The sequence below is a fragment of the Rhea pennata genome, chromosome 2 (genome assembly GCF_028389875.1).
Source record: "Rhea pennata isolate bPtePen1 chromosome 2, bPtePen1.pri, whole genome shotgun sequence".
In the NCBI taxonomy this organism is placed as follows: Eukaryota; Metazoa; Chordata; class Aves; order Rheiformes; family Rheidae; genus Rhea; species Rhea pennata.
In genome coordinates, this window is record NC_084664.1 from 11,280,286 (window position 1) to 11,296,397 (window position 16,112).

A 16,112-nucleotide genomic window follows, 5' to 3' on the forward strand; every position below is an offset into this window, starting at 1 on the left:
AACAACTAATCCTGAATTCCATCTGCAAGCACAATAAGGGCAAGAAGGTGATCAGGAGTAGTCAGCATGAATTCACCATGGGCAAATCCTGCTTAACCAACTTGGGAACTTTCTACGATGGAATAACTGGCTGGGTAGATGAGGGGAGAGCAGTGGACGTTGTCTACCTTGACTTCAGCAAGGCTTTTAACATGGTCTCCACTAACATCCTCATAGGCAAGCTCAGGAAGCGCAGGCTAGATGAATGGACAGTGAGGTGGATTGAGAACAGGCTGAAAGACAGAGCTCAGAGGGCTGTGATCAGCAGTGCAGACTCTAGCTGGAGGCCACTGGTGTCCACCAGGACCCCAGTACTGGGTCCAGTCTTGTTCAGTTTAGTCCTCCGTGATCTGGATGAAGGGACAGAGTGCCTCCTCAGCAAGTCTGCTGATGCTACAAAACTGGCTGAGAGTCTGGAGGACTATGCTGCCATTCAGAGGGGCCTGGACAGGCTGGAGAAATGGGAGGAGAGGAATCTCATGAAGTTCGGAAAAGGGAAGTGTTGAGCCCTGCACCTGGAGAGGAATTACACCATGCACCAGTACAGGCTGGGGGCTGACTTGCTGGAAAGCAGCTATGTGTAGAAGGACCTGGGAGTCCTGGTGGACAAGTTGGCTACGAGCCAGCAACATGTCCTTATAGCCAGGTAAGCCAATGATATCCAGGAGCGCATTAGGAAGAACATCGCCAGCAGGTCTAGGGAGGTGATTCTCCCCCTCTACTTGGTCCTGGAGTGCTGTGTCCAGTTCTAGGCTCCCCACAGAAGCAAGATACAGAGCTGCTGGAGCAGCTTAGCAAAGGGACATGCAGAACAGGGGAAAGTACGTGCATGCGTGCGTAAAAAAACAACACACTGACTTCCATATGAACCGTTTATTGAATAAATACATGCATCATAATGTAGAATTACATGAGCAAAAAAGGCAATCTGTACAAAACTGATTACCCTTTGTTCTCATTTCAACTCTCACCATTTGCTGCAGCTCTGATAAAGGATTTAAGACAGAAAATTAAAATTATTTTAATCCAAATCAAAGTGATATGCATGCTGAGTTGAGTTTGGGTTATACATCTGCTATAATTGAGAGAGATGGTTTTCTTGTCAGCAAAGCAGAATAATTCTAAAAATAGTTTCAATAGTAGAGAACACATGTTGGTACCTACAGGTAACAAACCTTAGTTTTAGCCATTTCTTAAACATCTTCATATTTTCATATTTTAAGGCACAGGATAAACAAGAACTACATGAAAAGCTACCAGCTGATATTTAATACATTGACTTGATAATGAGGTGTGGATTTTCACCCAGAGGAAATACAATGTTTGTCCTCACTACTTCCATATAAATAGAACACTCAGGAACTATGATACAGAGATTTGTTTCCACTATGAAGAGCAGAAGGAATCTTACCTAGGCAGTCTTACTCTGAACCAAATTCACTCAGAAGAAAGTTCCTGGAGTTTGGCAGCCAGGGCTGATTATTGTCAATAGGAATTGCTGAATTCCAATAAAAATACGATCTCTTAAATTTAAATTCCTAAATGGGTAATAGGCCCTCTTAAGAATCCTTCCCTAATTTTAGGTGCAGAGCTATTCTGAAAATCTGTCCTATGTATTCAGTTACTCATTTTGTACTACCATCTCATATTTACCTGACACAGTGCTTTTTTCCTCTAGAGACTTTCAAAGACAAAATAAGTGGGGGTTTTTTTGTATTCAAGGGCAGAGCCTTCTATCATTTTCTGACCCCGGAAAGACTTGAAATAGTGAATAAGGCTAACAGCTTATTTGTTGGCTATGGATGAAACTCTTGGGAGTCACTGGCCCAGATGTACAGCAAAAGTCCTTCCACTTATGGCTGAACTGAGGCAAAAGGAATTGCATCTCCTGAACTACACCTCCTTTATTTACATCAGCTTTAACTTTCTGCATCTTCATTACATTAACAGTAATTCTCTTACTTAGCAATTTCCTAATTTCTTTTAAAGGAGAACTAACAAAAATATATTTCAAGGTATACTACATTTCATGTAAACAGATGAATGTGTATATATAGATATGCATACATTCCAATATAGAGTGAAGCCTTCAAACAGAAATAAGTTCTCTTGCTGATGCAAAGAACCTCTCTATGTTGCCCAATCCATCAGAAAACAACAACAGCAGAATTCACCATTCAAGTTTGTTTGCTAGAATTGTCTTATACATAATGTGGCGGTAAGAAGGCTACCATTGTATAGAGGTGTATGTGTCTGCGAGCACATATCTCGCAACAAATGCTCATGTTAAACTGAATTTAAACAAACTGAATGAGTCAATTCTTAAACTTGAAAAAGACAAAGCTACATTATGGTAGGCACTTTGGTACATCTAGTAATGTAGGCATATTCTACACCTAGAATTAAGGTTCTGTCAGTCGTTTTATAATAAAGCTAGTCCCAGGAGTTTATTATTCTGCTTTAAAAATTCTTTCTTGGCTTATAGACCATTCTAGAATCTTAGCTAAATAATATACTTTGTCTGTCTAATTGCATACTTATCCAAGGTTGAGGCTATCGGCTCTGAAAGAGCTAAACTGTTCTCTTGGATTCATAATGCATATTTTTATAACAGTCTGAGAAAACTTACAAGAAGGAAAAACCAGATCTGGATACAAAAGTTTCCCCATAATTCATAACATTAGAGTTGAGACTGAACTGTTTAGGTCGATACTCTCTCCTCAGCTCTCAACTGGCAATTCATATCAGCATGTGCTAATTGTATCACTGCTGCTCTTGCAGCAGGCTATAGCAATGCTTCACTAGAACGCCAGTATTTCTCAGGAAACCTGTCTGGAGCACAAAAGTGCATTTTCTTCATGCACCAAAGACACTAAGTAGCAATGAAGTAACTGTAACGACAGTCAGTTTCAACTCAGTTTCACACTTTCTTACTATTGGTGTTCCACTTTAGTATTACTGAAGGTATAATATACTATTTAGCATAGTATTGAATAATATAATAAAAATAACATATGCCCTGTATGTATGCCTACTATATGAACCTACACTGCAAGCTGATTTGTCTGCCTTATAAATCAATGAAACAAGGCAAGTAGGGACAGTTCTAAGTTGAAGATTTTGTTTATAATACAGAAAAATCCATGTACTCATATGTTCAGAAGGTCACATGTCTAGTACTACAGAGTATGGGGATAAATAACCTGTATAATAAAACTCTGTACTGTTTGCTATGCTTACTCCATCAAATGAAAACCCAGATTAATAAATTGATTCATGGACCTTATCCTTTCTTTATACATTATTTATAGAATTCTCATTTTTGTTTATAATATTCTATAACATGATTTTCCAATAATACATATATATAAATATTAAAGATTTAATGTTTTGTACATTTTAAACTAGCCATACTGGGCCAGAAACACACTAAAGCAAAAATGCCTTTTGCAACTTGTTTTTGAAGAATATCACAAAACGAGTAACATTAAGACCATTGTGCTGCAAAGACAAAAGAGATTCATCTAACAAAATTAACATGCATGTAGAAGAAAATATCTATATCCTTTATCTAATTTCTTCTGAATTCAAACCAGCATGGAAGAATTATAAAAAAATAGTATGTATTTACATGGTATATAGTATATGTTGGTAATATACAAAACAAGGCAGGAAAACAGCAGAACATCATCTTTTCACTTTCTAATAGGTACAACTGCCATAAAGATAATTTTAAACATAAAAGGTTACTTTACTGTACTATTGCACATTACAGTAACACAAAATTGTTTAGCAAAATAAAATACAAAGTTTAACGAGAAAGGTTATGTCTACATAAAATGAACAGGTGTTATAAAATTATTCAGGATGTGTTTAAGAACTAAATCAGTGAAGCTATAAAAATAATATTGGTACATCTGTGAGAGCAATGCTTTAAAAATATATAAAGGTTGGCAAAAATATGCCCGGCAAAATCCCAGTACCCAGGAGCCTAGCTTGCACTATGCGGCCTTGTACCATCTTCTGTTAAATCATACCTAAAAATGAAAAGAACAAAGGAGAACTTTCATTTACTTTTAGTAGGCATTACTAACACTATTAACACAGAAGTATTTGTGTATATTACTATTATTAGAAAAGAAAAATATTATTATACTTACCACTGGGTCCAGCCTTTAGCAAGTTCTTCAGATGCCAAAGGTATCAATAACTATGGAAAATTACATTAGTAATCAGTGCATTATGTGGGCCTTACATTCCAAGTATATTTTTTAAAGATCAAATTTGACAAATCTGTAAACTACTGTATAAGTAATGCCATTAATAAAGAACATTTTAAGTCCTTGCTGTCATAGGTATCTCCAAATTTAGGTTTCTAGCACAGTTTCAAGTTGCTGTTTTTGACCTAAAAAATCTACACCCTTAAGTGCTTAAGGGATTTAGTTCCAGATCACCTCACAGGCCTAACTTCTCTACAGGGCATAGCCAAGCAATCGTAAATCAGCTGATGCACTTACACTAACAACTTTCCTTGTAAAAATGCAACTTGAAGAACACCATTCCATAAACTGTCCAAAATTCTGAAATATCCCATCCTCTTTAGAGAGTTTGAATGTGGTGTAAATATTCCCTTTTCCATGCTCCAAATCATTTGTGCAGGAAACAGTGATTTAATGAGCGTCTACAAAACAGTAAAGCCATGAACACAATAGCTTGCTTTGGCTTTAGGAAAGTCTCTAGCAGGAATTTTTTCAGGGATTTGACAAACCGTTCTTTTAATCAATAAATCTGAATTTGTTCTGTGTGCTTTTCTATGTGCTCTTTCCTTTCAGTTTTATATAAAGGAAATGCTTTACTCTCATTGTTCCTGCGAAAGCTGAATCAACCATTTTCAAGACTTGAATTTTGTGAGACCATTTTCTGAGTTACTATTTTCTACTCTCTGATATTTTCTTCATTTGTATGATTAATAAATCAGACATGCAGGTCTCTTCTATTACTGCCAGCATCAAAACATACACATCTCTAGAACATACTACCATCTCATCATTTGGTATCTTTTCTCTCACCCTTTGTAATTTGTTCCTAACTGAAGCTTGACATCTAAGCCATCTATAATTTTAAAGCTTTCTACCTGAAATCAAGCACTTAAGTCAACACCAGCAAGCTCATAACAAATGAGCATTTTGGTCTTCATATAATACTATGCTACTGTATGATAGGATTTTGCTTGTTTTCTACTTACTTTGCCAAGCAGCCCTTTGTCTTTTGACAGGAAACCACCACTGTTCTTCACTGCTACATCTAGAGTTCTTCTCTGTACTTCAGGTAGGGAAACACTGAAATCAAATCTGACACCAGAAATGATGTTTTAGAGAGAATTTTGTACCAAAAGTACAAGTTCAATTCCTACAGCTAAACAGCAATTCAAAACAAAAGCAAATTATTCCCCTTCACAAATCAAAAATATTAGGTTTAATATAAAGGGAGAAAATCCCAACCTCCTAGAATTATTCTTCAATGTGATGCTTAGTATCCACATCAAATGTTTGATGCATCTGTTATCTATGGTAGAAGCCATGAGTTAAAAAGAGATAAGCACTAATTCTATGGAAAAGGAGGAATATTACTATCCTAACAGCTCAATACACTATTCTGCAGATGGGAAAGAATAGTTAGTCATCTTCTACATACAAATTTACTGATCATCACTCTTCTAGGACCAGAGATCCTTTTCTTTCCTAGTATATAAAAGTGCAGAAAAAGCTTTCTTGCAACACCAAGGAAACCTATCCACTTTTAAGGAAGAATGCATTTTGTTTGCTAGATCTGGGACTCTGAGAAGTGAGAACAAGACTGTACCACAATCTACCCTCTATTTGTCACTGCAATTCTTACCCAATGTTACTGCTTTGCAATAAATTTTACTTCGAAAGACACAGCAAAACAAATCTGAGATAAGGAGAACACTGTACTTTAGAGGCTGAATTTATCACAGCCTCTAAACTAATCATTTTCAGATTTCCCAGGCACAGAATAGATTGAAGTTATGTTGACATCAGTGAGGCCAGAATAAGAGAGAAACATGGAGATTGAGATATTTCTACAAACTTTCACTTCATACAAGACCATCTGATAAAACAAATCTGCAGCTCACAATAGTACAGTTCATAATAGCAACAATGGGAACATTGGAACAGACTAATCATAGGTTTAAGTAGCATAGTGGTAAGGCATATAGGTCTTTATCAAGTATTGCTTTCCGCAAATTAACTTTCTGTCTGCAGAGAAAGTCCTTCTTTATTGAAAATTGATGGGGGATAGGAGCATGTGTGATAGAGAAATGATTATCAAAAAATAGAGCAGATAAGAGAGTTGTATGCAACAGACGTTTGTAAAAGCTTGCACAACTTAAAACCTACAGGCCAGGATATAACACACAGGAGAATTTCCAGACTTGCTGGATGTTAAGAAGTGCCACCAAGCAGACTGACCAAACAATTTGATCATGCATAGACAGTTGATGGCCAGTAGGCTCCTGAGGCGGCACGAATCCATCAGCCAGAATCCACATGCTTTCTCGGTAGAAAGGCCAACAGCACTGGCCAGCTGGAAGGTACTTGGGTTCTAACTGGTCAACCACCTATCAAGAAGTGCTCAGTGCTTCTTAGTTTACAACATAAAGAGGAAGTAACTGACATGGGATAAGGCAGAAAAGATGACAGAAATGGCTGAATACAAAAGACTATAGTGAGAACAGGAGATAGGATGACAGGAAGATTATAAAAGAAAAAGAGGTGTGAGCATATAATCTGACACCGACTAGTAGGAATTTCAACAGTTCACACACTCGATTAAGCTCAGCAATCTTAGTTTGGCAGCTTTGTAGTTACATGATATAAAACAGCTTAGAACCTACATTTGATCGAACACTGGGTTTAATGTCTTCTTTGATACATGTGTTTTTCTTCTTCCTGATCTTCTCTTGTCAGGCAGTAAATACATTCGAACATAAGGATCAGATCCTTCTTCTGAAAAGGCTATTAGATTTCTGTGACCAATGAACAAGGAAGAACACTTACAAAAATGAGACATTGTTAAGCGTAAGTGTCTATCAACTATTACTGAATTTAGTACACTATACCTAAATAATGTTCATTTTATCACCATTTTTATACCTTGAATAATTCCCATGCATTAAGTAGCAAGCATGATAAGAAAAATCCCTTGAAATTTAACACTTGTTCAAAAACTATTTGCATATTCATTTCATGACCCTCATATGAATCTCTTGTGAGAAACCTTGCACAAAGTACATGCATATTGTTTACAATATAACGGAAAAGGCAATGGAAAAGAAAAATAAAATGCTGAGCAGTGACTTTAAAAATATCAGAAAATGGTAAGCAGACTACAGAGCTGAATAAGCAATTTATTTCTTAAATTCCAATTCATAGTTTAGACATATGGCTTTCCAAAATTCACATTTCTTACATTCTATAAAAAATTAAATCCCTTCAATGTAACTTTCAGATACTGCTAATAAAAATCTAAATGTCATTTTTATCTAGAATCTGATAGAGACACAATAGGCAAATAAGAAATCACAACAAAATCTTCAACAAGGGTTTTACTAATTCTGAGGATAGCTTTAAATGATTTGGTATTTACACGAAATTACAATCAATACATCATTTTAAAAATAACAAGGACCATCCAGACAACCAATCAATTTAAGAGGATAAGTCAAGATATTATGAAGTTTACAAAGAAATATGCACAAAAGTAGAATATGGTATCTTACGCTTACCTGCAGGAATGCACTACCACGATCAGTTTGTTTCTTTGTGAGCTATGACGAATTGTTAGCTGAATCTGTCCTAATGGAGACTGTCCCAGAGTTGTTCCACTGTGGGGAAAAAAGCAGAACATCATGCATAGTTTTTTTAAAAATCATGTCTGCAGTAAGAGGTATCCAAAATATAAGCTTGGTAGTGTTTCCAGATATCATATATTATCCATTTAAATTTCCACTAGACCAGTGTGAGAGAAAGACAGCACAGGCAAGTGAGCACATTAGCATACCTTCATCAGTTTCTGGTACTTTAGGTTCTTGTCTAACAACTCCATCCTCAAAAGAATGAGCTGGGGTTCTTGTCAGTTTTGGAGATCAGCTCTTCTTCTCTACTTTGAAAACCATTATCAGAAAAGAACTGTCTTGTCTTAAGGAGAAGATTAGAGCAGTACCAATCAAACTGGAAAACAATGAATGGTGCAAACCACAATGAAAGAGAGTGATAGGCCATTCTCAGCAATGGCCAGAAACTAGTTAGAAGACCAGCTCATTCTTTTCTAAATTCTCTGACAACACTGATGTAAGATATAACTCATCTAAACAAAGTTTTCACAAGACTAACATTCCATCTCAAACTTACAACTAGAAATACAGATATTCCTGGCTTAAAGTAATCATACTTAAACCCACTTATGATCTTAAAAGCTGAAAAATAGTACTCACACAGCTATTTCACTTTTCTGTAGTTGATGTAGCATTGAGAACAAGGTTAGAATGGATTGACTTTTACAAACATAAGTCATGCTTACCTAAGAAAGCAATGTTTTTATGAAGAACTTTTGTTTTAAAGAATGGCCAATCTGTGCAGAGTTCCTCCATCTTTATAAAATGCAGAGTTTATTTTTTATACATTGGGCAGGGCAGTGTCAATACTGTTTCTCTCTCACAGGACTAAACATAGCATGCTTGACATTGGAGCCACCTCAAAAAGTTCTTAGCTTAAAGGGATAGTTCCTGTGGAATTTTATATTAAAATTCCCAAATCATTTACTTTGAACACAAGAATGAAAAATTTCAGTTCAGTATTTCCTTACTAAAACAGGGGGGAAAAAAGCACCTAAAAACATAGGGCTTGCAACAATGGACTTCCTTAGTCATAGCTTTACTAGTGTTATCAAACAATATAGTACAGAATTTTTGTATTAAATAAGCAGTGATATTTTATAGTTTATCATAATTAGCCAAGTCTGAATCTGTCTTGGGCTAGAAAAGTGACTGACAAACTGAAGGAAAGACAGCAGAGGACCATCAAGATAAACAGGGTACTGGAGCACATAATGTATAAGCAGATGCTGAGGGAGATGGGTTTGTTTAGATTGAGGAAGAGAAGGCTAACAGATCCAATTGCAATCTTTCACTACTTAAAAAGGAGGGTATAGAGTCAGACCCTTCTCAGAAGTACATGGTAGAAGAGCAAGAGACAACAGTCAAGCTGCAGCAAGAAAAAATTCCAATCAGACATATGGAAAAATGTCTTCATAGTGCAGTGGCTCAGCACTGGAACTACCCCAAAAGTTTCTGGAATTTCTGTTGTTGGAGATACCAGAACTTGTCTGGACAAGGCCCAAGAAACTTGATCTAATTTGGAATTAAGATTTGCTCTGAGCAGAGAGTTAACTGACCTTAAGTGCCTTCCAAACTGAATTACTCTATGATTCTAAGAAATCTGCCAAGAAAAATAAGAATTCAGTTCAATTCCTTACTTTTGAATGACACCCCCTCCCCCTCTTTTTTTTTTTTTTTTTTTTTTTTTAAAAACTTAGATTCACAGAAAGGTTACCAAGAAGAATAGAGAGGTAACGGTTTGCATGCTCCTATTGAAAGCAGAATGGTTGCTCTCAGCGATCTTTAATGGTAAATATAGCTGCCCTCAGAGGCAAGTAAAAAATTGGAGAGAATTTAAGAAATCATAATTACAACAGGAATGGTTTGGAGCAATCCTCATTAATTCAATAATAATTGACCATTCATTAAATATTCTTTATTGTCAACAGTCCCTCCAAGTAATTTATAAAGACTAGCTACATCCAGCTTAGTTGGCTTAATTTATATTAATGCTAATAGGATTCAGTGGTGAAACAGGCAATTGCTTACTGGCATGAAAGTGACTGATGTTGAAACATTATGTTCCCCCTATTCCACTCTTTTTCAGCCCTACACAACAACATAGCTATGAGAACAAGATGGACTTTATCTTGCACATTATCACAATGGTAAGCTAACTTTTAATTATGGAACCTTTCTTCCTGAGGAACCAGAAAGCTTAAAAAAAAAAAAAAGTTTTCAAATGCCAAGCTTATAAACTGCAGTGCTGGAAGTAGGGAAAAAAAATACAACTGAAATTCAAACTGAGCAGATTCTGTTTTCGCAGTTGCACTGACCATGCTTTTATAAAACAACTTAGATGTATTGCAAAAACAAGCAGTACTGTACTTTTCAAGTTGTCGCAGTCTCTGCCGAAGCTCCTGTGTGGCAATAGGCAGGGATATGTCTGAGGCTATGCTGGGAGTTGGTTCTTTGACTGAGAGGTGGCTAGGTGAATAAGTGAAGTTAGAGGCATGAAGACTGGAGGAACTTCGGCTGAGATCTGTTGGCCACTGAGGACTGGCATTGGGAGGCTGACTTTTTTCAACCATGTCAGTCTTCTTATCGCTGTCAGTCACTGGGGAAGCTGGGACAGGTTTGTTTGAATCAGCTGGTGGTGAGACAGGAACCTGAGGCTTAAAAGAAGATTTCCTTGCATCTTTGGAAAGAGATGGCCTTTTCACTTGGGCTGAGTGTTGATGATCTGGAGATCTTGTTTGCTTTTCAAGAGAAAGTACCTAGATACAGTAAAAATACATATGATATTGCCATCCTCTAATAAAGGAAAAAACAATCAAAAAACAATTTGTTTCTGCTAGAGTATTGGTGACAAATTGCTAAATTTAGATAAGAAAGCAGGACCAAAAACATTCACTTATGTTCATTCACTCTACAATATGAAACATTTCACACAGCAAAACACAGTTACTTATACTCTTTGTAGCAACTGTAGTAACTATATTAGAATGTGAAATTCTCTATCCATTTAGTATTTTTATCTCATTATTCCTTCCTGCAGTCAATCCACTTCTGGTGCAACTGCATCTGCTTTGCAGTTTTAGTCATCTGAAGAAACTTCTCTAGAATGTTTTCTTCTCATCTTTTGAAATCTAATCCTACATCAGAATTTTTTTTCACTTATTGCCCTTAAATTCTTTCATAGGTTACTTTCATGTATTAATGATTAGAGAGTATAATTAGTTTTATATGTTAAAACTAAATTACAAGTGCTTTTAAAAAACACAAACGTATAAAGAGAAGTTTGACAGTGTTTGCAGAGAGATGTACTACCTTATTAAATCAAATAATATAGCTTGGGAAAAACAGAAACTTAACAGTCAGGCACACAGGCTCTTCCTTCAGGTCTCTGGTGTGCCTCAAAGCTGGTCTGAATTCTTCTGGTATTATAAAGAGATACTTCCTTTCGCTACAAACTTTATTCTTTCTAGACTATTATGACTCAACTCCATTTCTATAAAATAGAGGTGATTTCACTAATGTGTAGCCCACTGAGTCTTAGGAGACTTGCAGAAATTCAGATGCCAATTCAACGTACCTACAAACATGGAGAATCTAGTATTCACCTCAGCATAAATTAATGCATCCGATTGTGGTTTTGTTCTGAAAGTTTTCTGTGTTTTCCAAATAGACTAGACTTACATTAGAGGATATCTTTATAGTACTACCACAGCTAGAGGACACTAGGCAATGCAAACACCAAAGGAAATGTAATGACTTCTTCATAAAGTTATAAGACCAGAAGTTAGAGTAATCTTGAATATGCTTTCAGACATTTACAACAGAATAAGCTTTAGAGTACCCTGAGTGCAATCTTCATGTTTATAGTGCTGTTTGGACCAGAGTTGCTCAGGTGGAATCGCTGATGCATAGTTAAATCTTCACTCTCCAGCAACTGGCTTAGAGGCAGTTTGAAGTTCCCCAAAGAGCACTGGTGCTGTTCATCCCTGACCTGAAGGAACACAGAAGCTAAGTAACATCGTATCATCTGCTTTATATGAATTTAGAAAACGAAAAAATATATAGTTTTATTTAAAAACAAACCCAAAACCACAGAGTTTGTTCTTAACTCAAATTTCTCTTCATCCCTTCCTTCAACAGCAAGATAGAAAACATCTATATTCAAGTGACCAATGGTCAAAGGAAATAATATATAATTTGTAAATGTGTGAAAATGAATTCCCACAACTGTTAGGGGAGCAACAGGCAAAACAGTTCCCATTTACTCCAGTTTAAGCTGCCTAAATGACACATCAGCAGCATAAAAGGATAAAATATTTGTACAAAGCAAAGATCTCTTTAGGATAAGAAGACAAAAAAAATCAGCTATACATAACTGCATTTCTGGTAGCAATTGAGCAGACTTAAGTTTCAAAATAGGTATCAGCTTTTTTTTTTTTTTTTCTATTTAGACACTTGTCAAATTGTATGTTATTCTGTCAAGAGTTTGGCTACTGTCTTTTTCCTTTAATAGCAATAACAGCAGTAATAGTAAATGCAAATAAACATTCTTAGCTTGGTCTTAAAAAGGTTTTAGTGTAGTTTTTAATAGTGTTCAAAACATATCCACATATATCCAGTATAGCCTGCAACATATGAATATTACTACTGAAACACCTTAAGCAAAGTTATCCAAGAAGAATGAGACAAACCTCAACTTCAAGGTCCTGTCTCTTGGGATTGTGTACAAAGAAAGTAAAGTTTTCCTCCCACACTGGTTCATTGGTCTTGTATCGAATCTAAAGTTAGGGAGCAGGAAAAAGAGAAAGCATACAAATTATAAAGCATTTTTGTCTAATGAAGTTGGTGTTAGATTTTACATTTTGGCTTTGAAAAGTTTACATCTGAAACCTGACATTTAAACAAAAGCCAAGTAGGATCTACCCAAGGCATATATATTAACACATGTAAACTTCTACAGAGTACATGTAATACAATGTATGTATACGAGCACGTTTCTTTACGTAAAGTAAAACTCCTGCTAAGGAACTTTCACTTTACATGAGTCTGAACAACTGTGAGGTCTTCTGACCACTATATTATGTCTTTTGTTATACCTCCCTATTAGGCCTGAACTAACTCAATGCAACTCCTAGAAACAGTATTTTCCCTCCTGATCTTCAAGTAATCATGTGGAGGGCTTCACTGCCAAATCTCACTACTTTCAGCAACTGGTTCAAAATAATCATGCAAATTCCTGGGGGGGGGGGGGGGGGGGGGAGGAGTCCTTTCTTTTTGGCTCACTGATGCTTCTACTTTAAAAACAAAAACACACATACTGCAATACCTCTGCCTACCTAGGTATCATATCACTGTTGCTGTTTTATTTTGAAGAGCAGACTGAATGCATGGAGGTTAACTATGAGGAAGCTGACAGATATGCTGAATGCCTGAATGGATGAGGCCTTCTTCAGACAACTCCAAGTTGACTCAGGTCTGCAGACTTTGGTTCTCCCAGAGGACTTCAGCTAGTCTGATGTTTGCTGGGAAAGCAGCACAGTGATTCACAAGCAACGCAGGAGTTCAAAAACAACTTCCTAACACAATCACTGAATGTGCTGGCTAGGAGTAGTGCTCTTCTGCACCTACTGCTTACAAACAAGATGACTGGTTTGCACATATGGCTATGAATGGCTTGGCTACAATGACCATAAGATCACAGAATTTAAGATCTTAAGGAGTAATCAAGAAAACAAATAGCAGAATAAAAACCTTGGAGTTTGAAAAAGCAGATCTCAACTTGCTCTAGGAGCTGTTAGAAGGGATCCCAGGAGAGCCCTGGAGAGAAAAGCAGCTCAGGAGCACCAAGAAATTTTCAAGGATGGCCTTCTGAAAGCACAAAACTGGTATATACCGCTACAGCAGGAAGATCAGCAAATATAACAAGAAATCAAGTGAGCTCCTGAGAACTCAAAAGCAAAAATAAGCAGCATATGAGGCACAGAAAAAGGGGACAGACTCCCCAAAAGGAAGAAAGAAGTACTAAGGCATGCAGAGATAGAGTTAGGAAGACAAAAGTTCTGCTGGAGCTAAAACTGACAGCAGAAGTCAAGTATAACAAGGAAGGCTTCTCTAGGAATTAGTAGCAAGCAGAAATACAAGAAAGATGTAGGTCTACTGTTGAATGCAGCTGGCAAGTTAGTTAAAAACAACACAGTAAAGGCTGAAGTTCTCAATACTATCTTCATTTCAGGTCTTTAGGGACAAGGTCAGCCCCTAAGTTTCTGTCCCAAGTCTGTGTATCTCTATTAACAGTTGAGGAAGGTTGAGTCTGTCTGTACAAATTGGACATAGTCTATTGGATCTGACAGGATGCATCCAAAGGTGCTAAAAGGGTTAGCTGACATCACCTCAAAAATAATAGACAGTAGCTTTGCAAGGTCATAGAGATCAGAGGCAGCCTCAGATGACTGGTAAAGGGCAAACGTTACACCATGTACAAAAAGGTCAAAAAGAAAGATCCAGAAAACTACAGACTAGTCAATCCCACTTCAGTCCATGGAAGAATTATGGAGTAGATCCTCATGAAAGCTATTTCCAGGCACATGAACGAAAAGAAGGTGATGGGGAAGGTGCATTTACCAAGGGCTTTATTGACTGGATTGCCTTCTATAATGAAACAAATTGCTCAGTGGGTGTAAGGAAAACTGATGTCAAGGACAGCAAGGGCTTTTTCAAATACACCAGCAGCAAAAGAAACATTAGGGAGAATGTGGGCCCGCTGCTGAATTGGGTGGGTTCCCTGGTGACAAAGGATACAGAGAAGGTAGTCACTGAAAGCCTTCTTTTCTTCAGCCTTAACTGTTAAGGCCAGCCCTCCAGAACCCCAGAGCCTGGAGACAAGAAAAAGCCTGGAGGAAAGGAAAACCTTCCCTTAGTTGAGGAGGATCAGGTGAGAGATCATTTAGGCAAACCTGACACCCACAAATCCATCAGCCTGATGGGATACACCCATGAGTGCTGAGGGAGCTGGCAGATGTTATTGGTAGGCTGCTCTCCATCACCTTTCAAAGGTGATGGAGAACTGGAGAGGTACCTGAGGACTGGAACACAGAATGTCACTCGAGTCTTGCCATCAAGAAGGGCAAGGAGGAGGACCCAGTAAACTACAGGCCAGTCAGCCTCACCTCCATCCCTGGAAAGGTGATGGAACAGCTCATCCCGAATGTCATCTATAAGCATACGGAAGAAAAGAAGGTGATCAGGAGTAGTCAGCACAAATTCACCATGGGCAAATCCTGCTTAACCAACTTGGGAACCTTCTACGATGGAATAACTGGCTGGGTAGATGAGGGGAGAGCAGTGGACGTTGTCTACCTTGACTTCAGCAAGGCTTTTAACATGGTCTCCACTAACATCCTCATAGGCAAGCTCAGGAAGCGCAGGCTAGATGAATGGACAGTGAGGTGGATTGAGAACAGGCTGAAAGACAGAGCTCAGAGGGCTGTGATCAGCGGTGCAGACTCTAGCTGGAGGCCACTGGTGTCCACCAGGACCCCAGTACTGGGTCCAGTCTTGTTCAGTTTAGTCCTCCGTGATCTGGATGAAGGGACAGAGTGCCTCCTCAGCAAGTCTGCTGATGCTACAAAACTGGCTGAGAGTCTGGAGGACTATGCTGCCATTCAGAGGGGCCTGGACAGGCTGGAGAAATGGGAGGAGAGGAATCTCATGAAGTTCAGAAAAGGGAAGTGTTGAGCCCTGCACCTGGAGAGGAATTACACCATGCACCAGTACAGGCTGGGGGCTGACTTGCTGGAAAGCAGCTATGTGTAGAAGGACCTGGGAGTCCTGGTGGACAAGTTGGCTACGAGCCAGCAACGTGCCCTCGTAGCCAAGAAGGCCAATGTATCCTGGGATGCATTAGGAAGAGTGCTGCCAGCAGGTCGGCGGAGGTGATTCTCCCCCTCTACTGAGCCCTGGTGACGCCACATCTGGAGTACAGTGCCCAATTCTGGGCTCCCCAGTACAAGAGAGACACAGAGCTACTGGAGAGAGTCCAGCATAGGGCTTAAGAGATGATTAGAGGACTGGAGCACCTGCCCTCTGAGGAACAGCTGCGAGAGCTGAGCCTGGTTAGCCTGGAGAAGAGAAGACAGAGTGGATCTTAGCAATGTCT

The 16,112-nt window shown here is 38.1% G+C and overlaps 1 protein-coding gene across 3 annotated transcripts in view; it reads right to left on the minus strand.

Moving 5' to 3' along the window:
• Positions 1–897: 897 nt before the first annotated feature.
• Positions 898–16,112, minus strand: part of ESYT2 (extended synaptotagmin 2) — a 96,395-nt gene continuing 81,180 nt past the window's right edge. For all 3 annotated transcript variants that reach the window (XM_062568845.1, XM_062568844.1, XM_062568843.1), the window contains 8 exons: positions 12,649–12,735; positions 11,799–11,948; positions 10,328–10,716; positions 7,850–7,948; positions 6,959–7,090; positions 5,285–5,390; positions 4,200–4,249; positions 898–4,076 (listed from right to left, as the gene is read on the minus strand). In XM_062568845.1, coding sequence (XP_062424829.1) covers positions 4,031–4,076; positions 4,200–4,249; positions 5,285–5,390; positions 6,959–7,090; positions 7,850–7,948; positions 10,328–10,716; positions 11,799–11,948; positions 12,649–12,735 — 1,059 coding nt within the window. In that variant the 3' untranslated portion in view covers positions 898–4,030. The remainder of the gene's footprint in view (positions 4,077–4,199; positions 4,250–5,284; positions 5,391–6,958; positions 7,091–7,849; positions 7,949–10,327; positions 10,717–11,798; positions 11,949–12,648; positions 12,736–16,112) is intronic.